This window comes from Salmo salar, chromosome 12, assembly GCF_965601325.2.
Source record: "Salmo salar chromosome 12, fSalSal1, whole genome shotgun sequence".
Lineage (NCBI taxonomy): Eukaryota > Metazoa > Chordata > Actinopteri > Salmoniformes > Salmonidae > Salmo > Salmo salar.
This window is the reverse complement of record NC_138302.1, coordinates 8,350,457-8,377,456: the sequence shown is the minus strand read 5'-3', so window position 1 is coordinate 8,377,456 and position 27,000 is coordinate 8,350,457. Positions and strand designations below refer to the sequence as shown.

The following is a 27,000-nucleotide window of genomic DNA, read 5'->3' as shown; positions in this document are numbered from 1 at the left end:
TCTGCTCCCAATGACTGGAACGAACTGCAAAAATCACTAAAGCTGGACTCTTACCTCCCTCACTAGCTTTAAGCACCAGCTGTCACAGCAGCTCACAGATCACTGCACCTGTACATAGCTCATATGTAAATAGCCCATCCAATCTACCTCATCCCCATACTGTATTTATTTATTTATCTTGCTCCTTTGCACCCCAGTATCTCTACTTGCTCATTAACCTTCTGAAAATTCTACCATTCCAGTGTTTATTTTGCTATATTGTAATTACTTCGCATCCGTGGCCTATTTATTTGCTTTACCTCTTTTATCCTACTTCATTTGCAATCACTGTACTTTTCTACTGTATTATTGATTGTATGTTTGTTTATTCCATGTGTGTGTTGTTGTATGTGTCGAACTGCTTTGCTTTATCTTGGCCAGGTCGCAGTTGCAAATGAGAACTTGTTCTCAACAAGCCTACCTGGTTATTAAATAAAGGTGAAATTAAAAATATATATATTGTTGCATGATTTAATTCAATCACGTAATCAATTAAACGTTAGGTAATGGATTTGATAAAATAGCATGTCATCACATTAAGGATAGTAAAGACACGACAGTATTGTGTGTAGATTGATGAGGATTTTTTACAAATTTAATCCATTTTATAATAAGGCTGTAATGTAACAAAATGTGGAAAGAGTCAAGGGGTCTGAATATTTTCCCGAAGGCACTGTACAAACATCACATTGAATATTCAACTCACTTTCAAAAAGCTCCATGAGGAAGAAAGGATTTCCAGAATATATTTTAGATGTTCTGTCTTCAGGATGTTCTGGGTTGATGGCTGTTGGAGAGGGGAGGAGCAGTTGAGTGAGCTGGGGCCTTTTATTGCCCTTCCTCTGGGAGCCTGTCAGCTTGTGACATGATGAGAGAGATAGAGTGAGAGGGCCTACCTGTTAGATATTTCGTGCCATAAACATACTTCTATTTGAAGAGGTTTTTGACCATTCAGGGACCTAATCTCCCCCAAAATATTGAATTTGAATTTAGTCATAAAAATGCTTTTTGACAAGTTATATGCATGAAAAAAAGATGCTTAAAAGATTTGTCATTTTGGAGAGGTTTCTGCAGACTATATGGGAGGCCTAAGCCTTGTTATGATAAATGTCTATAAAGAATGACTGGTATTAGATATCTGCTCCATTTTTGGGGAACATGTTGACAAGATGTTGGGGAATCACTGGAGGGGAATATTGACTAACTGAGCATCTCAGTGTACAGTTCAATAAACACAATAGCAGTTTTGGTACATTTCAGTCTTCTGTGATGTATTTGAAGTGTCATATTGGGATGTAAACTCAAATATGAATACATTTAAACTATATCTGACATAGTACTGGTGTCTTCTTTTTTTAGTCACACACTAAATATGGTGAGAACATCTGGAGACGATGTCATTAACAGGTCAACGAGAGGACAACCAAAGGACACAGAAAAAAAACACATCAATCACTTTTAGACAGCAACCATCTACTATAATCTCTCTCACAAACAATATCCCACTGGCAAAAACTGGTTGACTCAACATTGTTTTCACGTCATTTCAACCCAAACGATCTATGTGATGATGTTCGCAAAAAAGTAATCAACATAAAGGCATTTCATATTTTTTTTCACTCAACTTTTTACCTAAATTCAATGTGTGTCTTTGTGTGTGTGTGTGTGTGTGTGTGTGTGTGTGTGTGTGTGTGTGTGTGTGTGTGTGTGTGTGTGTGTGTGTGTGTGTGTGTGTGTGTGTGTGTGTGTGTGTGTGTGTGTGTGTGTGTGTGTGTGTGTGTGTGTGTGTGTGTGCATGAGTGTGTTGATCATTCCACTCAGAGATTAATTTAAATTGTGTAGATCAGTGATAATACTGACAGCTAGGTTCCTGCCAAGACCCCCTTTTTGATTGGCAATTGAAGTTTTTCAAATTTAATTTTAGGTTGCTTGTTGTACCAAATAAATATTGACATTGCTCTGTGAACTGTTTTAAAGAACTTCTCAGTGATATGATGGGAGATCATCTGCAAAGGATATAACAGCCGAGGGAGTACATTCATTTTAATTACCGCAATACATCTAACCAATAAAGTCTCAAAGATAATCACCTAATCAGATCCTCCGTTTATTGACTAATACTCTTTCTACTGAATAGGCTGCATGATTTATGGAAGATGACATCCAACAGTTCCCTGGAGAGGCGCCGGGTATGGACAACATTAATATGTGTGGGTATAGACAACATAAATATGTGTGGGTATAGACAACATTAATATGTGTGGGTATAGACAACATAAATATGTGTGGGTATAGACAACATTAATATGTGTGGGTATAGACAACATTAATATGTGTGGGTATAGACAACATTAATATGTGTGTAACTCTTGCCCAGGGCTGTGTGTGTAGACCTTTTGGGTCTGACACGGGTTCAGCCTTTTCGCTGCTCGAATGTACTGCAAGTTCCTGTGGTCCGTCCAGACAAGGAATGGGTGTTAATGACCCTCCTGCAAGTGCTGCCATTCTTTCAGCGCCTTCTTCACGGCCAACAACTCGCGATCCCCCACGTCGTAATTCTGTTCCGCAGGAGACAGCTTCCGTGAGTAGAAGGTGCATGGATGGAGTTTAGGCGGCGATCCAGTGCGTTGGGAGAGAACGGCCCATACTCCAACCTTGGAGGCGTCCACCTCCACGATGAAGGGCAGATACGGGTCAGGGTGAGCCAGAAGAGGTGTGTTAATAAAACGTTCCTTGAGCGCACGGAAGGCTTCGTTGGCCTCCCCAGTCCAGCCAGCTGTCGAGGATCTCCCTTCATTAGGGTGGTGAGAGGGGCCACCACTGTGCTGAAACCCCTAATGAAGCGCCTGAAATAGTTGGTCAAAATCAAGGAAGCGCTGCACCGCCTTGATGTTGGATGGAACAGGCCACGACCGTACTGCACTGACCCTCTGCTCTGCCATCTCCACTCCTGCGGTGGATATCCGATAGCCCAGCAAGGAGACCGCCTGCTGGAAGAAAAGGAACTTCTCCGCCTTGGCGTACAGGTGATGCCCTATCAGCCTCTCCAAAACGGACCTGACATGAAAGACATGTTGCTCGTGTGTAGTGGAGTACACCAAGATGTTGTCTATGTACACCACTACACTGCGACCCAACATGTCTCTAAACACCTTGTTAATGAAGGGTTGAAACACAGAGGGTGCATTTGTCAGGCCGTAGGGCATTACCCAGTATTCGTAGTGCCCGGTGCTGGTGCTAAAGGCAGTCTTCCATTCATCCCCTTTCTGACGCTCACCAGGTTGTAGCCACTGCCTAAATCCAATTTAGTAAAGTACTTAGCATGGTGCATCTGTTTGATCACAGTGGGTATGAGAGGCAGGGGATAACTGAATTTGACAGTAACCTAATTCAGTGTCCGGTGATCAGTACAGGGGCGGAGACCTCCCTCCTTCACAAAAAAGAAGATGGAGGCGACCGGAGAGGTGGACGAACAGATGAATCCTTGGGCCAGCGCCTCCTGGACGTAGGCCTCCCTGGCTTCGGTCTCCCTGGCTTCGGTCTCTGCATGCAAGAGACGGTAGATGTGTCCCCGCGGAAGGGTAGAACCAGACAGTAGGTCGATAGTGCAGTCCCATGGGTGATGAGGGGGCAGGCACGTGGCACGAGTCTTTGAAAAGGCCACCTGTAGGTCCCGGTACTCCTCCGGGATAGGGATGTGGGTGGCCTGGTTCGGACTTTCCACAGAGGTGGCACAAATCGACACAGAGAGACACCTCCCCTGACACTCCTGCGAACAACCTAACAACCTCATCTCTGTCCACGATATACTGGGGTTATGCAACTGTAGCCAGGGGAAACCTAAAACTAGTCTAAGATGAGGAAAGTGATGCGTTCATGGTGGTTGTGAGTAACTGTGAGGGAAATGGGAATTGTGGTCTGGCGCATCAGTCCTGTTCCTAGGGGATGGTTGTCTAGGGAAAGGACTGGGCTGGGGGTTGTAAAGAGACTAGAGGAATGCGTAGTGATAAGGCCACTGACCGGTTTAGGAAATTGCTTGCAGGACTCAATGGGGGACCAGGATAGTCAGGGAAGGTGACATGGAGGAGGACGGGCTGGGTGGACAGAGAGGAGCAAGGCACGTCCACGCCTACCTGGGAAGGTGCAGGAGCGCTCCTCGGCCTGTCGCTCCTCGCCTGGTTCTCCTTCTGGGACAGGTGTTCCAGGGGTGGTCTGACTCCCCGCTGTAGGAGCGTTGACGTTCCTCAGGGGGAAGGTGCGTCGTGCCCACCTCCATGGGCTCAGTCTCGCTGGAGATTCCTGGGAGAGACCCTAACCCCTGAGATGGGCGACGACGGGCACGCAGGAGGTTATCCAGGCAGAGGGCCATGGCGATGAGCTGGTCTAGTGTGAGGTCCTCATCGCGACAGGCCAGCTCGGTCTGGACGTCTGTCTGTAGCCGGCTGCGGAAAACCTGGTCGCTCCAGCCAGTGGATGCAGCCGCCGTCCGGAAATCCATAACGTACTCCGACGCTGTCCTGGACCCCTGGCAAAGACAGAGGAGAAACTCACCTCCCTGTCAGCCCTACCTCCCTCTCGCCTCCCCCTCACCTCCTTCTCACCTCCCCCTCGCCTCCCTCTCGGCCCTCTGTAGGGTGGTCGAAGATGGCATGGAAGAGTTGGGTGAAGCTGTCATAGAACTGCACTTCTGGTCTGTCCCTCTCCCGGATGGTGGAGCACCCACTCCAGAGCCCGGCCTGTCAGCACCGAGATCACCAAGGCCACCTTGTCCATCTCGGAGGCCGTCCCGGCATGACGGGCCAGGTGGAGGTCACACTGCAGGAGAAACTCCCTACAGTGAGCTGGGGTGTCATCAAACCGCTCCAGGAGGGGCAGGTGGACGTTGCTGATTGGACCGGGTGATGTAGATGGTGGTGGGATGGCTGGAACGACCGCGGGGAGCTGGGAAGGTGGTGGTGTAGCCTGCAGTTGGAGTATGGCCCGGAGCACCCCGTCCATGGCAGTCCCGAGGCGCTCCAGGCACGAGTCGGGGTGGTGGAGCTTCGCTCCTACAGAGGAGAGGTCGGGATGTCCTGCTGCTTCCTGTTTTCTTGGGTCGGTCATTCTGTCACTGGTGTAGAGAGGAGTAGGCAGGATGCAGTCACAGGTTTATAAATGCAGAATTGATTTAAGCACCACAGATCAAAGCGGGACGAAACCCAAACACCGTTGTGCTCAAATTATATTTTCATAAACAAAAAGGCACAGGCCCAAGGTGCAAAATATAAAGTAGGAACAATTCCTCTCCTGAAAAAAAGTAACATTTACAATGACCGACAAAGACAAATGGCAGAGGGAGTATATATACAGTGATAGACTGGGGATTGGAACCAGGTGTGTGTAATTATGACGAGACAAGTCCGGGGTTGATGAGTGGAGGGCGTTTGCCAGCATTTGGTTCGGCAGCAGCTAGAAGGCCAGCAACGCTGAACGCCTAAACTGGACAGGAGGGCGAGCCAAAGCGAAGGCTGGTGTGACATAATGAGAGAAAATCAATAGAATATTTAAGGCCCTATCAAATAAAAATAAAATGTTTTTACCTAATTCTGTTTTAGTTTTTTTTTTCAAATTCCACTTTCTCGGTTTAGTTTTTCCAGGTTTCTGATTTGTCCTTGTTTTTCACTTTTTCACTCTCAAAAACAGCAAAAGGAGACGACTTCAAATCTGAGAAAAATCAAAGACATTTTCATTTTTGTGTGTAGATACCCTTTAATTCAAGTGGCACCAACAAGAGCCTTGCTTGGTTAGTGGTGTCTCTGTAGCACACATGTGATTGCAGAGTTTGCTGAACAAATCACAACTGGATTGATGCAAATAATCATGATATCATTCTGCCATGTAGGCATAGACTACTTTGTAGTTAACATTTAATTGAAAAGTTATTTTTCCATCAACCAGAAGATGGTTGTCATTCGAATCATCGCTAACAACTACACATAGTGGTAGACAAACGCACACACCCAGACAGGGGCATTTCCGGGCTGTTTCCTCTTCAGAAACTTGCAGGCAGTGGGTTCAGAATAACTCAAACAGAAAATGGATACAAATTATACCACCACGCAAAAGGGCACTTTAGAGACAAGAAGTACAAAACAGCCCTGGAGGAAAGTATTGTCTGTAAGAACTAAGAGAAAACATAACACCTGGCTGTTTTAAAATGACATTTTATGACAGTGTTATCCAGATTAAACGTTCTAATGGAGAATTTTTCCAATCTGCGTTACCCACTCCAGTCAGCAGATGGCGATATGAGTATTTCAGGTGACGCTTCTGGCGTGACGTATAATCTAGTGGACGGACAGGAGGCTTCTTCAACAGCGACAAAAGGCTTCTGATTCTACAAACCAACGTGGTGGTTTGTAGCGACATAAAACTGAAACATTGAAGCTCTTTAGACCAATTTTGTGTATATTATTCTTAGTGTTTGGAACATAATTCTGTTTACTTGTCTACTAGTTCATTTAAACGTAATTTGCTTGTTAAATTGATACTGCACTTGGCATGAGTTCGCTGAACTAGACGGAGAAAGAAGCTCTGGTGAAAGGAGAGGAAGAAGCTTTCAGAATGGAAGAGGAGGCTATCACATTGAAAAAAGAGGACGATATTACAGTGAAAGAGGAAGATGGGAAAGAGGTTGTCAGAGTGGAAGAGGAGGAGGTAGAAGCTTTCAGAATAAAGGAGGAAGATGCCATAACACTGAAAGAAGAGAATGTAGTGAAAGAAGAGGAAGAACCCTTTGGAGTAAAAGAGGAAGAGGAGGCTGTCTCAATAAAAGAGGAGGAAGAAAACGTTTGGGGAGTGAAAGTGGAGGAGACTGAAGATCCGATTAACACCAGTGAGTATTGTCTTAGAAACGGGCACAAACGATGCAGTTGTTGTGGTTTTAAAGGGGCATTCTACTGAAGTTATACACTTGAATATGTTGTTCAGTACTGTAGGAATTGTTTAAGGGGCAATATGCCATTGGTACATATATTTTGGGGCTTTTACATTAATTTATTGAATTCTCCACGTGGTCTATATTAAAGTGCACTTCATCTAATATAACAGGCTTTTAAAATTCAATACTGGAGCATAATTTTTACTTCAAATGTCGAAGGGATGCAAAAGGCACCCATTTAGTGGAACGACCCTTTAACATTTACAACACAGTATTTTTTTATATTTTTAATCATGATAAAAGTGTAAATTTTAGGCCCTTTTAGACATATTAATGCTTCCTGTAAGACCCTATGATTGCAATAGAAGATCATAAGTTTACCATCTGTTTGATGTTCTCATTCACACAGGAGAGAGACATGACTATTGTGGATCCTTTGGGGAGCCTCAACAACATCCTGATGCTGACGAGGCAGAAAAGAGTCTCTCCAGATCAGAACACCAGATGGTACAGCTTGGTCTGGTCTAGCATACAGCTTGCTCTATCGGGGTCTGGGCTGGGTTTCTGTAAAGCACTTTATGACAACAGTGACATCAGCATCCATAATGATATGTGTCTGTGTCCCCTCTTTATGGTTACCAGGACAACGCTAGCCCTTCCTCCTTCTCGGAGTCCCCATGTCGTGCCTCTCCCGGTAGTGCCTTACTGCTGGGTATGAAGAGGTTGTCTGTGCTGCTGGTGGACTGCAGGAAAACAACGGGGCTGAGTGGAACTGTGAGAGGAGGAGAAGAGAAGAAAGGATCAGATTTGACTCATCAAAGTAAGTGCTGTAGTTTAGTTTGAACAAATACAATAGATCTGCCCACTGGTATCTGTTATCAGGACTGCCAATGAACAGAGAGAAGCCAATAGACCATATAAAACCTTGATGAATGTTAGCTTTAGAGAGACATTTTCAAGATGATCTGATTCTGGGTGAATATTTTACAAAAACTTTCCCTATAAAATTGTGGATGTTACATTGCCTGTCCCAGTCAACACCCTGTCTTTTCAAAACTATAGAAGAGGCAGACAAAACCCCAGACACTTCAATGTGGTCTGTATTGCTTCATTAACGTCTGATCTACAGAACTTGTTAAACATGCAAATGTACAGTTGTAGTCGGAAGTTTACATACACCTTAGCCAAATACATTTAAACTCAGTTTTTTACAATTCCTGACATTTAATCCTAGTACAAATTCCCTGTCTTACATCAGTTAGGATCACCACTTTATTTTAAGATTGTGAAATGTCAGAACAGTAGTATAGAGAGAGATTTATTTCAGCTTTTATTTCTTTCATCACATTCCCAGTGGATCAGAAGTTTACATACACTCAATTAGTATTTGGTAGCATTGCCTTTAAATTGTTTAACTTGGGTCAAATGTTTCGGGTAGCCTTCCACAAGCTTCCCACAATAAGTTGGGTGGATTTTGGCCCATTCCTCCTGACAGAGCTGGTGTTACTGAGTCAGGTTTCTAGGTCTCCTTGCTCGCACATGCTTTTTCAGTTCTGCCCACACATTTTCTATAGGATTGAGGTCAGGGCTTTGTGATGGCCACTCCAATACCTTGACTTTGTTGTCCTTAAGCCATTTTTCCACAACTGTGCAAGTATTCTTGGGGTCATTGTCCATTTGGAAGACCCATTTGGCACCAAGCATTAACTTCCTTATTGATGTCTTGAGATGTTGCTTCAATATATCCACATCATTTTCCTCCCTCATGATGCCATATATTTTGTGAAGGCCACCAGTCCCTCCTGCAGCAAAGCACCCCTACAACATGATGCTGCCACCCCCGTGCTTCAGGGTTGGGTTGGTGTTCTTCGGCTTGCAGGCATCCCCTTTTTCCTCCAAACATAAATGGTCATTATGGCCAAACAGTTATAATTTTGTTTCATCAGATCAGAGGACATTTCTCCAGAAAGTACGATCTTTGTCCCCATGTGCAGTTGCAAACCGGAGTCTGGCTTTTTTATGGCGGTTTTGGAGCAGTGGCTTCTTCCTTGCTGAGCGGCCTTTCAGGTTATGTTGATATAGGACTTGTTTTACTGTGGATATAGATACTTTTGTACCTGTTTCCTCCAGCATCTTCACAAGGTCGTTTGCTGTTGTTCTGGGATTGATTTGCACTTTTCGTACCAAAGTACGTTCTTCTCTAGGAGACAGAACGCGTCTCCTTCCTGAGTGGTATGACTGTTGCGTGGTCCCATGGTGTTTATACTTGTGTACTATTGATGAACGTGGTACCTTCAGGCATTTGGAAATTGCTCCCAAGGATGAACCAGACTTGTGGAGGTCTACAATTTTTTCTGATGTCTTGGCTGATTTTTATTTTTATTTTTCAATGATGTCAAGCAAAGAGGGACTGAGTTTGAAGGTAGACCTTTGAAATACATCCACATGTACACCTCCAATTGACTCAAATGATGTCAATTAGCCTATCAGAAGCTTCTAAAGCCATAACATCATTTTCTGGTATTTTCCAAGCTGTTTAAAGGCACAGTCAACTTAGTGTATGTAAACTCCTGACCCACTGGAATTGTGATTAAGTGAAATAAGAAATGTGTGGAGTGGTTGAAAAATGAGTTTTAATGACTCCAACCTAAGTGTATGTGATCTTCCGACTTCAACTGTATGTATATATTTGTAAACAAGCTGTGTCAGCCTTTTCTAAAACCTGTGAAATCTACTTTAACAGGTCAAATAAACTCCAACATATAGACTTTAAAGAACATTGTTGATTAACTTTTTTTTGTTCATGTAACTGACATCAGTGTGCTGCTTACAGTTTAGCTTCCTCCACTGTCCCCATACTTGACTCAAACTAGTGATCCTGTGCTTCTCAACATGCGTGACCTCTCTCCTTGACAATGAACCGATTGAGCTATACAAAAGGTACCAGTTGGATAGCTCCATCTGTGACGTTTCAAGCTAGCTGTGGAGTGATCTTACGGCACGTTCTTACCTCCGTTACACTTGTTCAGGTTGACTTTCCCACGGAATCAACCATATACAGTACCAGTCAAAAGTTAGGACACAACTACTCATTCAAGGGTTTTTCTTTATTTTTACTATTTTCTGCATTGTAGAATAATGGTGAAGACATCAAAACTATGAAATAACACTTATGGAATCATAGGGTAACCAAAAAAGTGTTAAACAATATGCCACACCTGTCAGGTAAATGGATTATCTTGGCAAACGAGAAATTTTAACTAACAGGGATATAAACATATGTGTGCACCAAATTTGAGAGAAATAAGCTTTCGTGTGTTTGATAAAAAATCTGGGATATTTCAGCTCATGAAACATGGGACCAACACTTTACATATTTATATTTTTAATAACATCTACCCCAAATATTTCACCTTCTTTTTTACTTTACCCAAAATATCATGACATTAACGATAGTTAAAATGTGTGAACGTCTAAATAAAGAAATGCCATTGTGTCGACCCCATCGACAATGGGGAGGTGTTACTGATGTGCTTTGTGTCTGTCTCCAATGTAAAAAAAAAATGTTGGTCTTCTTAAAACCTTATTTGAGGTTTTAAGGAAGTGTGTAGGTCGCATTCTGTATCATACAGCTATGAAGCTTATATATTTACAGCCACCTTCCTGATAGGAATCCAGTTCTGACTTGTAAAATAGAATGAATAAAATAAGTAATGTAAACATATCAGTAATTACCAGGAAGCTCTACAACATTTGTTTTAAAATCACACAAAGATTTTTGAAATGTTTGAAAGCTGGCCTCAGGTTATTGAGGGATCTGATTTGGTTTAACCTGTCTGGGCAAGGTGGGACGCTTGCATCCCACCCTAGTCAACAGCCAGTGGAATCGCGTGCCGCGAAATACAAATACCTCAAAAATGCTATAACTTCAATTTCTCAAACATATGACTATTTTACACCATTTTCAAGACAAGACTCTCGTTAATCTAACCACATTGTCCGATTTCAAAAAGGCTTTACAGCGAAAGCGAAACATTAGATTATGTCAGGAGAGTACCCTGCCAAAAATACTCACACAGCCATTTTCAAAGCAAGCATATATGTCACAAAACCACAGCTAAATGCAGCACTAACCTTTGATCTTCATCAGATGACACTCCTAGGACATTATGTTATACAATACATGCATGTTTTGTTCAATCAAGTTCATATTTATATCAAAAACCAGCTTTTTACATTTGCATGTGATGTTCAGAACTAGCATACCCACCGCAAACTTCCGGTGAATTTACTAAAGTACTCATGATAAACGGTCACAAAAAACATAACAATTATTTTAAGAATTATAGATACAGAAGTCCTTTATGTAATCGCGGTGTCAGATTTTAAAATAGCTTTTCGGTGAAAGCACATTTTGCAATATTCTGAGTACATAGCTCGGCCATCACGGCTAGCTATTTTGACACCCACCAAGTTTGGGGCTCTCTAAACTCAGAATTAGTATTAGAAAAATTTGATTACCTTTGCTGTTCTTCGTCAGAATGCACTCCCAGGACTTCTACTTCAACAACAAATGTTGTTTTGGTTCCAAATAATCCATCGTTATATTCAAATAGCTCCGTTTTGTTCGTGCGTTCAGGTCACTATACGAAGGGTGACGCGTGAGCGCATTTCGTGACAAAACATTTCAAAATATTCCATTACCGTACTTAGAAGCATGTCAAACGCTGTTTAAAATCAATTTTTATGCTATTTTTCTCGTAAAATAGCGATAATATTCCAACCGGGCAACGTTGTATTCATTCAAAGGTGAAAGAAAAAAATTTAGAATTCTCGGGAACGCGCATCTCAGTCTCACTGTCCCCAGGCTGACCACTCAAACTCTCCTGCTGTTCTTCGCCCAGAGACAGCAGACACCCCATTCCACTTTCTGGCGGCTTTAGAGAGCCAATGGAAGCCTTAGAAAATATCACGTTACAGCACAGATGCTGTATTTTCGATAGAGATGCAACAGAAGGACAACAAATTGTCAGACAAGGCACTTCCTGTATGGAATCTTCTCAGGTTTTGGCCTGCCATATGAGTTCTGTTATACTCACAGACACCATTCAAACAGTTTTAGAAACGTTTGTGTTTTCTATCCAAATCTACTAATTATATGCATATTCTCGTTTCTGGGCAAGAGTAGTAACCAGTTTAAATCGGGTACATTTTTTTATCCGGCCGTGCAAATACTGCCACCTAGCCCCAACAGGTTAAACCTCATAGCAAGGCGGTATTATCATGTGGAGATTTCATTCTGGTCTGTCTTAAAATAAACACTGTCTTTGGCAGGAGGAAAACCAAACTTGGAGGAACCAAAGATGTCCAAACCAGCAAGTCGACACCTCTGCTCCCAGATTGGAAAGAGTTTTAACAAGATAGGAAGCCTGAAAATACATGAGAGAATACACACAGGGCAGAAGCCTTTCCATTGCTCCCAGTGTGGGAAGAGTTTTAAGCGGTTAGACACCCTCAAAGCTCATGAGCGTATACACACAGGGGAGAAGCCTTACACATGCTCAGACTGTGGGATGACATTTTACTCTTCACACTCACTTAAAAGTCACGCGAGAATTCACACAGGGGAGAAGCCTTTCCATTGCTCCCAGTGTGAGAAGAGTTTTAAGCGGTTGGACACCCTCAAAGCTCATGAGCGTATACACACAGGGGAGAAACCGTTCCATTGCTCCCAGTGTGGGAATAGTTTTAAGCGGTTACTCACCCTCAAAGCTCATGAGCGTATACACACAGGGGAGAAGCCTTTCCATTGCTCCCAGTGTGGGAAGAACTTTAAGCGGTTAGACACCCTCAAAGCTCATGGGCGTATACACCAAGGGGCGAAGCCATTCCATTGCTCCCAGTGTGGGAAGAATTTTAAGCAGTTAGACACCCTCAAAGCTCATGAGCGTATACACACAGGGGAGAAGCCTTACAAATGCTCAGACTGTGGGAAGACATATTACTCATCACACTCACTTAAAAGTCATGTGAGAATTCACACAGGGGAGAAGCCTTACCTCTGCTCCCATTGTGGAAAGAGTTTTAGTCACTTTGGAAACATGAAAGCTCATGAGCGTATACACACAGGGGAGAAGCCTTACCACTGCTCCCAGTGTGGAAAGAGTTTTAACTATTCAGGAAACCTAAAAGACCACATGAGACTGCACACAGGGGAGAAGCCTTACAAATGCTCAGACTGTGGGAAGACCTATTACTCTTCACAGTCACTTAAAATTCATGTGAGAATCCACACAGGGGAGAAGCCTTACCACTGCTCCCAGTGTGGAAATAGTTTTAGTCACTTAGGAACCCTGAAAGTTCATCAGCGACTACACACAGGGGAGAAGCCTTACCACTGCTCCCAGTGTGGAAAGAGTTTTAACCATTCGGGAAAGCTGAAAAAACATGTGAGAATCCACACAGGAGAAAAATAATTACTTCTCCTTGACTTCTTAAAATTCATCAGAGAACATACACAGTGCTCCCAGTGTCTTATATTGTTGACTGAGAATGTGTTTACTTGTTTATACCATATGAATTTAAATTGTCCAATGCATATTCAAAATATATTTGTTTTTATTAGAAAACATGAATTGAATATGGAGTACAGTGGTTCGTCCTTTAAAAGTTGCAGCGTACTGTAGCACAGCTTGCATGGTGCCACATAATTCTATGGCATGTTATTTAAGTGTCAACCACTGTCACCATCAATGCTAGTTAGTGCTAGTTTGACCACCAGAGGACATCTTTGAGAAGCATTTAATCGCCTTCAATAGTGGCTGTACTAGAGAATGTAAAACTTTTTTGTAAGAACAATGTAAATAAGACTGATTTCAAGAAATGTTGCTTTATTAATTTGATTAATATTATGGTGTTTCTATTCCAAAAAAATGAAAAACCCTCGGTTTCCGTTTAGAATGGAACGTAAAATATGGCCCTGTACAATGTGACGGTCTGGAGTGGGCTACAGTACTGGGCTATTTAGCTAAAGAATCCCCATGTAGTGCGGGCACACCGGAGACCGGGGTTCAATTCCCCTATGGGGAGGAAGGAGTAGGCTGTTCTTGTAAATAAGAATTTGTTCTTAACTGACTTGCGTAGTTAAAGGTTACACTAAGAGCATAACATTTCTACACCATAATTGTATAATTGTAGTCTAACCAATACCCAAACGGAGAAAACAATCTAATTGATTGATCAAGACCAGTCCCCATGCTTGTCTCAGAGCAGCGCAAAACAGTGCTAAAATAGTTGTAGGCTTTTGCTTCAAATCCTATTGCTTCTAGCTTCAGTATGCTCTTTAAATAAATAAGACCTACACCACTTTAAACAGCACATTACTCAACACTCGTGTGACTCATGTCACCTACTGTAAATTGAAAAATATCACGTGACTCTCCGCCAATAATTACATATAGAGGATTCTAAATTAAAACCAAAAGCCGCCGCATTGGTCTCCCGGTGGCGGCCGGCACGGGTATCGAACCTGCATCAGAGAAGTGTTGGTAAAGGTATATTGTCCTGCTAATAGCCCATAACGGGCTATTATAATACTGTACGTGGTGTCTACAGTGAGGGGAAAAAAAGTATTTGATCCCCTGCTGATTTTGTACGTTTGCCCACTGACAAAGAAATGATCCGTCTATCATTTTAATGGTAGGTTTATTTGAACAGTGAGAGACAGAATAACAACAAATAAATCCAGAAAAATGCATGTAAAAAATGTTATAAATTGATTTGCATTTTAATGAGGGAAATAAGTATTTGACCCCTCTGCAAAACATGACTTAGTACTTGGTGGCAAAACCCTTTTTGGCAATCACAGAGGTCAGACGTTTCTTGTAGTTGACCACCAGGTTTGCACACATCTCAGGAGGGATTTTGTCCCACTCCTCTTTGCAGATCTTCTCCAAGTCATTAAGGTTTTGAGGCTGACGTTTGGCAACTAAAACCTTCAGCTCCCTCCACAGATTTTCTATGGGATTAAGGTCTGGAGACTGGCTAGGCCACTCCAGGACCTTAATGTGCTTCTTCTTGAGCCACTCCTTTGTTGCCTTGGCCGTGTGTTTTGGGTCATTGTCATGCTGGAATACCCATCCACGGCCCATTTTCAATGCCCTGGCTGAGGGAAGGAGGTTCTCACCCAAGATTTGATGGTACATGGCTCCGTCCATCGTCCCTTTGATGCGGTGAAGTTGTTCTGTCCCCTTGGCAGAAAAACACCCCCAAAGCATAATGTTTCCACCTCCATGTTTGACGGTGGGGATGGTGTTCTTGGGGTCATAGGCAGCATTCCTCCTCCTCCAAACATGGCGAGTTGAGTTGATGCCAAAGAGCTCCATTTTGTTCTCATCTGACCACAACACTTTCACCCAGTTGTCCTCTGAATCATTCAGATGTTCATTGGCAAACTTCAGACGGGCATGTATATGTGCTTTCTTGAGCAGGGGGACCTTGCGGGCGTAGTGTGTTACCAATTGATTTCTTTGGTGACTATGGTCCCAGCGTCGCTGAGATCATTGACAAGATCCTCCCGTGTAGTTCTGGGCTGATTCCTCACCGTTCTCATGATCATTGCAACTCCATGAGGTGAGATCTTGCATGGAGCCCCAGGCCGAGGGACATTGACACTTCTTTTGTGAATAATCGCACCAACTGTTGTCACCTTCACACCAAGCTGCTTGGCGATGGTCTTGTAGCCCATTCCAGCCTTGTGTAGGTCTACAATCTTGTCCCTGACATCCTTGGAGAGTTTGCTTCAAAAATATAACACTCTTACAAGAACCTTTGAATTCAATATAGACTTTAATACAGAGTAGCAAAGCCGAACCCTTCCACTAAAAAGACTAAATTCTCATATTACAGAGTCCTATCTTTATAGGATTCTGTCTTTGCTTAACGTATAGAGTCCCCTCCCTCTATATGAAAATAGCTTCCCTTGACCGTTCTTTACCATTATCTCTCCATATCAGTTGTTGCTTGATAACGCCCACATCTGACAGCTGTATAGGTTATAATGCTAGCAGGGCCTGGTCCTATATGTTCCATTCCTTATATAGCCATTCTGTTTAAGCTCTTCAAAGTGGACGACAGCTGTATAGGTTATAATGCTAGCAGGGCCTGGTCCTATATGTTCCATTCCTTATATAGCCATTCTGTTTAAGCTCTTCAAAGTGGACAGCCTAAATGCTGCTAATAATGGAAATGGAATCAGAGTCATGAGTTTTGCTCCCACACAAACCCCCCTTTGAGACTAAACAGTCTCACACAAAACACACAAACCACACATAGCCTTCCCTGAGGTTATCTCAGTTATTTAAAACATAAAGAAAATAAGAAAACCCTTATAAAGTCATTCTAAATTCGACACTTAAACAAGATCCTTCCTTACAGACACCTCTGTAACAACAGTGGAATCACAAATGAAAACACCTGCTAAAGGACTAAGGACATGGTCCATGGACACTTGTAACCGGAATTTCCCCATTTTACCCACAAGTCTAAGTAAACAAAATTCAGAAGTTCTAACTTAATTTATCCCTTGTCAAAGGTAGAAAGGAAATAGACAATACACTCCATAGTAAATGATTACCAGGTTATACATACTGCATCAGTCCAGTTTTCAATCAAGCACATTATAATCAGGTGCTTTACTAAAACAGGAAACCCTTGAACACAATCATTGCTATCATGTCCTCCTCCTGGAGTAACCCCATTTACTTAAAGCTAATTCCAACCTGTCCCAACCATGGGTTCATTGTCCTTAACCTCTTGTCACAATCCCTTCAGTTTGGTCATAGCTAAAGGAAAGTTCCATCTAGTACATTTGTTATTATTAGGTGTTATCCAAAGAAATATTGACTCAAACCCTGATTTAACCTCATCTCTTGGTTTGTATTCATCAGGAACTCCTCTCACCTGTCCAATCGCATCTAGATGTACTATGGGATCTGATTCATAGGCTTCCCTTACTCTATGCTTTACAGACTCATCCTGCTGTGATTTAATGATAGACACCTTTGTATCGTTCTAACCAAGGCACAGTCCAGCCTTCTGGTAAAACATTCAAGAGTTTGTTCTGCCCACACATCCCGAAACTATCAGCTATACCTCTATCCTGATTCTTTAATATTGCAAGAGATAATGCTACTTGAGTTATATTACCACATGTACCTTTGTGATCCATAATCATTCCTTTATCATCAAATTTACTAACTCCTGCAGTTTCTAACACCCAAATAGTTTAACAATTAACTGTAGTGTTTCTCACATCTATCCCATTATCTCCATAGCTGTAGAAACATGATCTACTTTTTACAATAGTAAACCTATCATTATGAGGACCATTTAATTCAGTTCTCATGTCATATGTTGCACATTCATGTTCTCCCAACATATTTTGGTTTAATTCACTTCTACCTTTAGTGCTACCTAATGCCAATCTGCATTCTATGTTACACAAAGGTATGTAGTATTGACTCTGAATACATTGAACATTTTCCATTTAACACATTCTTCAACAGATGCAAGTTCAGGTACTATTAAAATATTAGACGAATGTGATTTGCTAGACAAAATGCAATTGTCCATCCTATGTTTAGTTGCTTCTTACTGAGCCCACCTACACAAGCCATTTGTTATTGCTTTTCTACATTTTTTATCAATGTTTGATTCTTGGGTAGTTTCTTCATTGTAGCTACCCCAGTTGGTAACAGATGTCCAGATTTTCTGCAGCAACCCACTTTCTTATGGTTTTTCTATTGTTTAGTTGGTGTACTAGTCTCTATTGGGAGGTCATTTTACAATTTCTTCTAGGTTTGTTGCTGTTGCTGTCAAGACCATTCTACCATTCTTCATCCATCCTGTTTCACTGTCTGTTAAAAAGACCATGGTGAGGACAGAGAAGTTGATAAGAAAGTCTCCTTTCCATCCTCCTGTCGTTGTTTCTCCGTCCCCTTGAACAACACCTCTATCAGGGGTATCTGCCAGAGTAGGTATGTCATCAGGAGCAACAGGCATGTCACTCCTCCCCATCCCTGGACTCTCTGGATATTCAGGAGAGTGTCTGTTGGCTGTTGAAAGTTGCTCCTCGATCCACCTCCTCTTCGTCTCCTGCCTGGCTCCTGCCTGGCTCCTGCCTGTCTCCTGCCTGGCTCCTTGATCTCCTCTGCTCCTTCATGGCCTGGTGGTTGTCCCCTCCTTTCCGACGGGACTTTGGTACAGTGGTTTAGATGGTACCACGTGTTGCTTCCTTTCACCCGGACAGCAGTTAACATTGTTCGAGCCACCTTGTAGGGACCTTCCCTCCTTGGCTCATTCCATTCTTCCGGAACACTCGGACCAGGTCTCTTGGATCACCAGACGTGGAACCTCTGGTCCTGGTTCAGGTTTCTGCCTTCTTTCTGTGAGGCATTCAAACTTAGAGACTTATGGCCTCTGTTTTATGATCACACCATACATCCACTTATTTCCATCACTCATCATACACCAACTAACATTCCAGCTGAAGCTGGCGACCCCTCTCCTTCTGGTTCCTAAGCATAAGACTTGGAAAGTGAAAAACAAAAACACAACAGCATTATCAATGTGATATGTCATGCATAAATATATTAATGGAAACCGAAATCTGAGACCATGACAATTCCCGCTCTCTCTTCACCTGACTCTATGCCTCCAGGATACTTTCCTGCTGGGTTCCACAAAAATAAAAGCACTAAAAAGCTTCCTCATGCTTCCACCCAGTCTTCCCCTTTCGGCCCCAGGATCTGAGAGGTGTTCCCAAATCATGTCATTTTCACTTTGTTTTCCATCTGCTCCATTTCACCCGATAGGCATATCCCTAATCAACATTATATCTTATCTTCTTAATTCAACACTGTATATGCTTTCGCATTATTGCCGTCAACATGTTGTTTAGAGCACAATTACCCTAACATCTGTCCTTTTTCATATAATGCATTAACCAATAAAATAAGTAGCTCCCAAACCCAACAACTGTATGTCTACAGTGGAATCTAGTCTCTCTCTCTCCGCGTCCTCTGTCATGGTGCTTTCAAGCTCACCCATTATTCAGCTGGACCTTACTTCTTGTGAGAATTATGCGCCCACCGAAGAGAGACATGATGATCTTTACCACTGCAGGTGCTGTAAGAAGTATACCCCCAGCCTGGTGTATCTTGATGTACACTCAATCTCTAGAAGTCAGCCCATGCCCTTGGTTATTTCTGGCTTCTTATGTGCTGCTTTTCTCCTGAGGACATACACACTAACACATGGGTTATTTCCTGACAGACTTTCCTCTTATGTCAAGATCACTACTTTGTAATATTTAAATAACAGCCCTATGTAAACATTCTGTCTCAAATACCTGGCCTCCTGCCACAGATATACTTATACATAATGATAGTCACATTATGGTCCCTACAGCAACTGCTGTTAGAATAACATGTAATCAGTCAAGTGTCTTCCAGTTGGAAGAATATCCAACCTCTTAACTCCAAATCATAACTCTTAAACTTTTACCATAGTGTTAAATGTCACCACTATCACTTTTACTCTTACCTTAATCTAGGTATGTGTAATGTTCAATTTACTTAGAATTGTCCCTATATTTTACACAGCCAGCTGTCCTTTCTCTTCTGTGAGTTCTCTCTTCTATTAATATCCATAGTCTCTAGAAATAACACCCCTCTACTACCATAACCTTCATTTATGAGCCCCCTCAGATCCCCAATGCAGTCACAGTTCTTCTAACTTTTAACCCATAACACATCATTTCCTACTTCTAATTTCCTTCCACCGTTTGATACATACCAAAACATTCTCAAATCAATTTTAGTCAATTTATATCATTCCCTCCTCAGGAACAATAAACACACTTATGTTCCTTAAAACAAAAAGTAAATTGACCAGACAAGAAAAGGGGAAAAATAAATTACAATAACTGCATATTTGTAATAAGTGACCACTACTCATAATGTAACTAAACCTGGAGAAAACGTCCATCCGTTACGTTCTATGACCACTACTCATAATGTAACTAAACCTGGAGAAAACGTCCATCCGTTACGTTCTATGACCACTACTCATAATGTAACTAAACCTGGAGAAAACGTCCATCCGTTACGTTCTATGCCCACTACTCATAATGTAACTAAACCTGGAGAAAACGTCCATCCGTTACGTTCTATGACCACTACTCATAATGTAACTAAACCTGGAGAAAACGTCCATCCGTTACGTTCTATGACCACTACTCATAATGTAACTAAACCTGGAGAAAACGTCCATCCGTTACGTTCTATGACCACTACTCATAATGTAACTAAACCTGGAGAAAACGTCCATCCGTTACGTTCTATGCCCATGTTATGTTGGTCTCCTCCTTCATCCTTGTGTGTTATCGCAAAACAGACCATAAACCTTTTATGCAATTAATTATATCAATATAATTTAACATTAGAATTCTAATGAGATGATAAAACAAAAGAAACAAATACCTTTAATATAATCTTCTGTAAGTTCTGTCAACCTCCCTGTCTCAGGATTTAGTCTCCAGAGCTTCCCTAGGCCTAGTAAATTTAAACAGTTCTATGTCCAAATCATAACTAAAACGTTTTATAAATTGTCCAACCCAAATTCAGAATTCAGTCCTTAGTGCTTCATCCCCTTAAAAATGTACATTTATACTAAACTTGTAGTACCAGTAATATCTATTCTTATTACAGCCCCCCTTTGCCTCTGGTTTTCTGTCACGAGAGGCCTGGTAATGAAAGGTCAGTAACCTATTCCCCTTTAGTCTTCCTCCTCCAGCACATATCATTCCAGCATGTCTATTTCAGATACAGTTCACAGGTCATCAGACGCAGTTGTCCCTCACTCTTCCGCTGGTTAGGGAGAGTTAGAGCTTCACACACACTTGTTGTAAAAATATCTCTCCCATGCATTAAAGCATTCTGACATCACCTTCCATGATAACTCCCTTATTCTACTGGTGATCTCTCAGACGAGTTACAGATAATTTAACAACATAATCTCTCGCAAACTTCAATATCCCAATGTTGCAAATTTTGTATTGAAACAAAAACACACAATGAAATCATCTATACTTATATCATAATCCATTTGGAGTAACTGTCATCCCTTGTTAACAGATATTTCCTTTCTATATGCAGACTGAACAAAGCACATGTGTATATTTACCCAAAAACCATAACCCCATGGAACTGATCATTTTCCCTCTGAACACATGATTCAATAACATGTTAAATCAAAAAATACAATTATTTGAGTAACTAGTCAATTTAAGATTACAACTCTTCATCATTTTTATATGGAAATAATAGAATTTCAAAGTAATCGTACACTCTGAATAGAGACTGGTGTTTCTTAGTCATTTTATATTTAAATCCCACCTGTTCCAATAATTTCTAGTGAAGTTGATCAGTCTTCACGGGAAATGTTTAGGATTCAGGGCATTTGACACCATTAATTGTTTCCTCTCCCTTCTCTGTCCCTGTCCTTCAGAACCCATTTGGATACATTTCAAAACATTTCCATCTTCCTGTATACCCAGTTTAAAACTGAATTGAAAAAGGTCCATCCAAATTAAATCCCAGAGGCCCTTTCCAGTAATCTTATCATTTTAACCTGTGTCATTAGTTTAGTATAATACAAAACCATTGGTTAACCACTGTAGAACCTTCAAAAAGTTGATGTTGTCTTATCATCTTGTTAGTCAATACGTCACATGGTTCTCAAAACCCCAAATATGTTGTAATGAACAGAGTTGAACCAAACTTTCTGAATCATTACTTCCTACTATTATTCCCACCTGGCAGTCAAGCACCCAAGCTAACGTTTAACTATGCTGCTTGCAATAATTGTAATTATGTTTCTTCCCTGACGTTTACTGACACCGGCAATATTCAATCAGACTTCAAGCATTTGTAAACTAATCCGTTATTCTGCACTCTGGTATATCCATACTAGTGCTTTTGACATTCCACCAAAATAGCCTGAACAACATTTCCAAGCACCCCATTTTACACTAACGCATATTCTTTCCCGGTATGGTGTGTACTTGCTGGTAGGTCAAGAACACACAGGAACCGGGCTTATCCGGAACTCCATTTATAGCCTAATCCAGATACTTTTACTCTTAAAACGGCCGACTATCACTAACAGGGGCGAAAATCTGATATCAACTTTGGAGGGGACAATTACATTAAATTTTCTCAAGAGCAATTCCTGAGGGGGACACCAAAAGTAGTGCTGTAACACATAGCCTACATTGTAATATGGTAAATGTATATTGAGGAACCAAAGAAATAAGGTGTTTGCCGTACTCCTAACTACCGGTACCCAAAACTACACAACTAATCACAACAGCAATACCATTGCCTTTAACAAATCTTAGTTCAGTCACCAGTTTAAGTTGAGAGTGGTCTAGTCTTTGAGATATTAGGCTACTAGGGTTCTTACTATGCGTTTTGGTGTATTGAAAAATACTCTGATGTCCGTCTTTTATTTTTCTGCCATTTTTCTACCTGGCTGGCTGGCTGGCTACACACACAGTGTGTAGGTTATTTACAGTAGGAGATGGGCTTCTATCATCTTCAATCATTCTATTTGGGCTTCGATCTAAAAGGTAGCTAGCAAATGTGAAACGGATTAAAATGACAAGAGTTGACAGCAGTATGAGTTCACTATTTACACAACATATGCTGCAACCTATTGTAATTTTAATAGTTTGTTTCATATTGGCTGGCTTCCAACAATAGCTGAATTTGCAAAGCTAGCGAGCACCAATTCAGTTTCAGTGGTGTTTGCTATAATCTTTGCTACCCGGGTTAAATAAAGGTGAAATAAAATAAATAAATAAAAGTTCACTTGCGACAATTTAGCTTTTGCAACGAGACCATTAAATATATTTAAGACAATGGTAGAAGAGTGTAGTTCTGTTCAGTTTGGATTTCAGTTTATCGCTAACCTTATCACAGGGACTTTGAAGCACTAACTTACATCATCTGCATGCTGATTCCATCTTTGACGATGCCACATAAATGGAATAGGTACTAGCTAGCTTAATAGTTAATATTTGCGTGCTAGCTCTGCATATTCAGCTAGTGTGTGTGCGCGATTGACTGGATTAACCTCACGTCAGTTACGTGCATTGAGTGCCTTTCAGACAGTAGATATGACCCCTCTGTTACCTTGCCAACTAAGGAACTGGCAGTGGATCAAACCATTGTGAGGCAAAGGGTGGGGGGGGTTGCAATCTTTTGAAACTTAAAAACGCGTTATTAAATGTCTATAATCAGCACAATTGCTTTCATTGCGTATTATTATTTAAATTACATAGTTATGTTTCAGTGATGTATTGGGGGGGACAAATCATACTTTCCCCAGTATCGCAGTCTCGAAGGATATTTCCGACAAGAGAAAATGAAAACCCCTTCTGGAAAAGAAAGTGTACAATTCGTTAGTATTCACAATGTTACATTTTAATCAGCAAGCCAATAGTATTACATTATAATTATAATTCCACTATCCTTACTCCAATCATTAAATGTTTGTTTCAATCCATCACCATGTTCATAAACTAACCAAAACATTTTAAAAGTTTCATTTAAATTTGGCAATCCCAATGCTGACGTTTAACCCAATTATTTATTTAACTCGACAAACATTTCCTCACACTTTTGATTCCATTCTACAAGTGTTTTAACAGTTTCAGAGAATGACGGTATAAAATGTCTAACAAAATTGAAAACCCCTTACGTTTTCCTGAGCATGCGCGGAGAGTTTAGCCATGCCTCAGAACGCACAGTTTCTACCCGATCTGGGTTTTGTCTTGCCCTCAGAAATTGAAAACCTCAAACATGTTACATTTTGCTTTGCCTGGTCCTCCAACTAATTTACTAAGGTGGTGATCTCTCATATAAGTTTATTTTCTGTCGTTCGACGCTAATAACTAATCATCCTCGTATTTTATCAACACAGAAACTATTGTTTCAATGCAAAATTATACCAAGTGGGACTATTTGTAAATCCCATCGGTGCTCTAATAACAGTTAGGTAAAACGTGATCTAATACGTCTTCCATCACATAGAAACCGTAATCTCTATGAATCACTCATTGATCGAACAGAGATCATACACCGCTTTGTGAAAGTTCCATTCTTACTAACCTCAAAACGATTAGTTGTTGCTCTTTTGAAAAGGATGCAAACTCTCGTATAGCTGCATTTCCTGCTACTGCATCAGGCTCCAGTGTCTCCCTACACACATTCTTCCCACATTCTTCCCATAGTCCCATATCTAAAACAGGGAGCTATTACCTTACATTTTGATATTTTAAGGCTCTACTCTCCCCTCGCACGTCTGCGAGGCGAGCAGAGTCATATCTGGCCCCCATCATAATGTATTTTCTGATGATAGAATGCTGATTTCAAAACACTGGTAAATTGAGCTTCTTATTCTGGTTTTATGTGAGTGTATTTTATTTATCCAGTTTACCGGGTAATGTTGCCCTACATTATCCAGTTTGCTCTTTCACATTCAAGCCGAATTGGTGGAATTATTGTGCGCTTCTCTCAGCGACTCCATGGCTTTACTAAATTCCGCTATCTCCATATTCCAGGGAGAAAACAGTCCGTTCGTCATCATGCCACTATTTATTATTCCCTAAACGCTCCCGTCCATAATACACACCTTTTATTAACTATTCTCCAAGGTAGGGCTACTCATTCTCTCAGATAATAATTCATTAGTCACAGCACTTAATACCTCCTATTAAAGCCCACTATAATGTCTGCAACTGTATTACTGAACACTACAGACGACTCAATTTCTTATTCCAGTACAGCACCTCAAATATCACTGTGTGGTTCCCATTCACAGATATCATTATTATTTCTTTTTACATAGGAGTTGTTGCCCCTACGATCTCTACTGGTGTCCCGTTTATTGTATCAGTTTACATTATGTTAACCCCACCAATCCTATCTACTACATTCTTCTGTCCAACCCAGCTGCCCATAACATGTACACTTTCTTATCTCTTTATATTTATTCACTTATGATATTCTATCCTACTTAATGTCTTATTGTTTATATTCCTAATTTATCCTACCTATTCTCTACACTTGTAGAGTCTCTCCAGACCCACTCTCTCTCCTAGATGCTGTAACTTCCTAAGGGTCCTGCAGCTCCAGTGTTACCCACTGTTTTCCTCCTACCGTCCTTCTTCTTTATGTATTTGTTGTTACTATTTATTCTAAATAGTCTGAGTTTATTGTAACTATATAGTATATCTTTTGCTTATCTATGTTTTATATTCTCACTTCACACACCTTATATACATACTATGTGTCTTGTTTAATACTTTTTTACCACAAGTTCTATGCATTCCAGAATAGTTATTTAACACATTTATTATGTTAATGTGTTATCTTTACATAGTTCCTTTTGTCTAATATCTATTGATTTATTATTTCTTCTTCCTAGTACACTCTAGACACACCCTTCTCAAATTACACTCTGTCACAGAGAGGTTTGCGCATTCCTTCCCCTTGACTAGTTGGCACACACACACACACCAGTATATACTATATTTAACTGCAGTCTTTAGCTTCTCTGATTCACTTCCTCAACACAGAGAAGCTTCCACTCATTCAGACGTTTATTTACATCCATACAATTTTTATTCACATTCGTTCATTCACACCTCGTTTTACCTAAAACAACCTATAAACCTCAGTCTATTCCTGATACACTTCCTCAACACAGGATAACTTTGTACTATAGGATTTTGCAGTATGTCGGAAATTCTGCTTAATCGAGTCAGTTTCCCTTCACACTGTTCGCCCACCCGTACTATCCTCTGTCCCTCAGAGCAGCTACGCGGTGCGCCCTACTGATCTTCCGACCCCGTTAGCAAGGCGGAGCTTTCTTATGCGTAGGATTAGTTTTGCAGTTGAACCTCGCCTAATCGGGTCGAGTTTCTCCTGCTCCCTAACTATTCACTTCAAACGGACCCCTGTTAATTTGGGTGGTATCGTGAACAACCCACCCAAAGCAGACCTCTTCCTAATTCCTTTTGTAAGAGCGGTATCGTGGGATTTCTACCTACTTATTTATGCAGCCCTCTACTCCCGTAGAGCTGTATATCTAAGTAACCTATCCAAGCAGTCCTTCTACTAGTTTTGATCGAAGCGGTATCACAGGTTTTTCTATCTATTTATCAATTTGTTTTGACCACACGTGCAAGCAGCAGCAGTAGCCCCACATCAGGCGAGGCAGTCCGGTCAGAGAGAGCAAACAGGCGCACCCCCCGGGCCACACAAGGTCCACAGATGAATGGTCTAGTGAGAGGAGCAAACCAAATCACACACCCACCACGGTCCACCTGATCAGGCTGTGTTAACATCCCAAAACAGGTCCTGAAAAGGTTGAGCTCGGTCAAGCAGAATCAGACAGGATAACCCCACACAACCAAACCACCCACGTGGGTCCATTAGAACGGTCCGACAGCGCAGGCGCAAGCCCCCTCCGCTAAACACCCGACACCAGCAAGGTTCACAGCTTACCACACATTTTAGCCCTCACAGATGTACATATTTAATTATATTTAACAACCCCCAAAATTCATGCATGCAGTTCTATTGAATTCAAAAGCTCTTAGCATTACTAGGTTTTTTAGGAATGTAAGGAGAGACCTACGTGACGTCTTTTTCCGCTGAGACAGAATCCCTGAAACAATCTACACAAACATTTCAACTGCGTAAGAACAAGCTTACCTGTATACAGTTGGGCGGCCACCCGTTTGTGAGATTGTCCAGAGAATCTGTCACCAGCCAAGAACGACACTGTCCGAGGTCCCTTTGATCTCCTGGCATGCTCGCCATTTATGTCGTGGAACATTGCTTCAAAAATATAACACTCTTACAAGAACCTTTGAATTCAATATAGACTTCAATACAGAGTAGCAAAGCCGA

General features: G+C 41.4%; 1 protein-coding gene and 1 long non-coding RNA gene across 2 annotated transcripts; one reads left to right on the top strand and one right to left on the bottom strand.

The window, feature by feature from the left end:
* Positions 1-1,744: 1,744 nt before the first annotated feature.
* On the bottom strand, positions 1,745-27,000 carry LOC145859394 (uncharacterized). The gene is made up of 2 exons (XR_014379581.1): positions 26,803-27,000; positions 1,745-7,730 (listed from the first exon to the last, which is right to left on the bottom strand). It is a non-coding gene; the product is annotated as an uncharacterized LOC145859394 (long non-coding RNA).
* LOC106564064 (uncharacterized) lies at positions 10,128-15,098 on the top strand. The gene has a single exon (XM_082958524.1). The coding sequence runs from the start codon at positions 12,322-12,324 to the stop codon at positions 13,432-13,434; it is 1,113 nt and encodes a 370-aa protein (XP_082814650.1). The 5' UTR covers positions 10,128-12,321; the 3' UTR covers positions 13,435-15,098.

Excerpts from the sequence above, each read along its gene's own strand:
- LOC106564064 (XM_082958524.1), top strand. The coding sequence starts at position 12,322 with ATGTCCAAACCAGCAAGTCGACACCTCTGCTCCCAGATTGGAAAGAGT.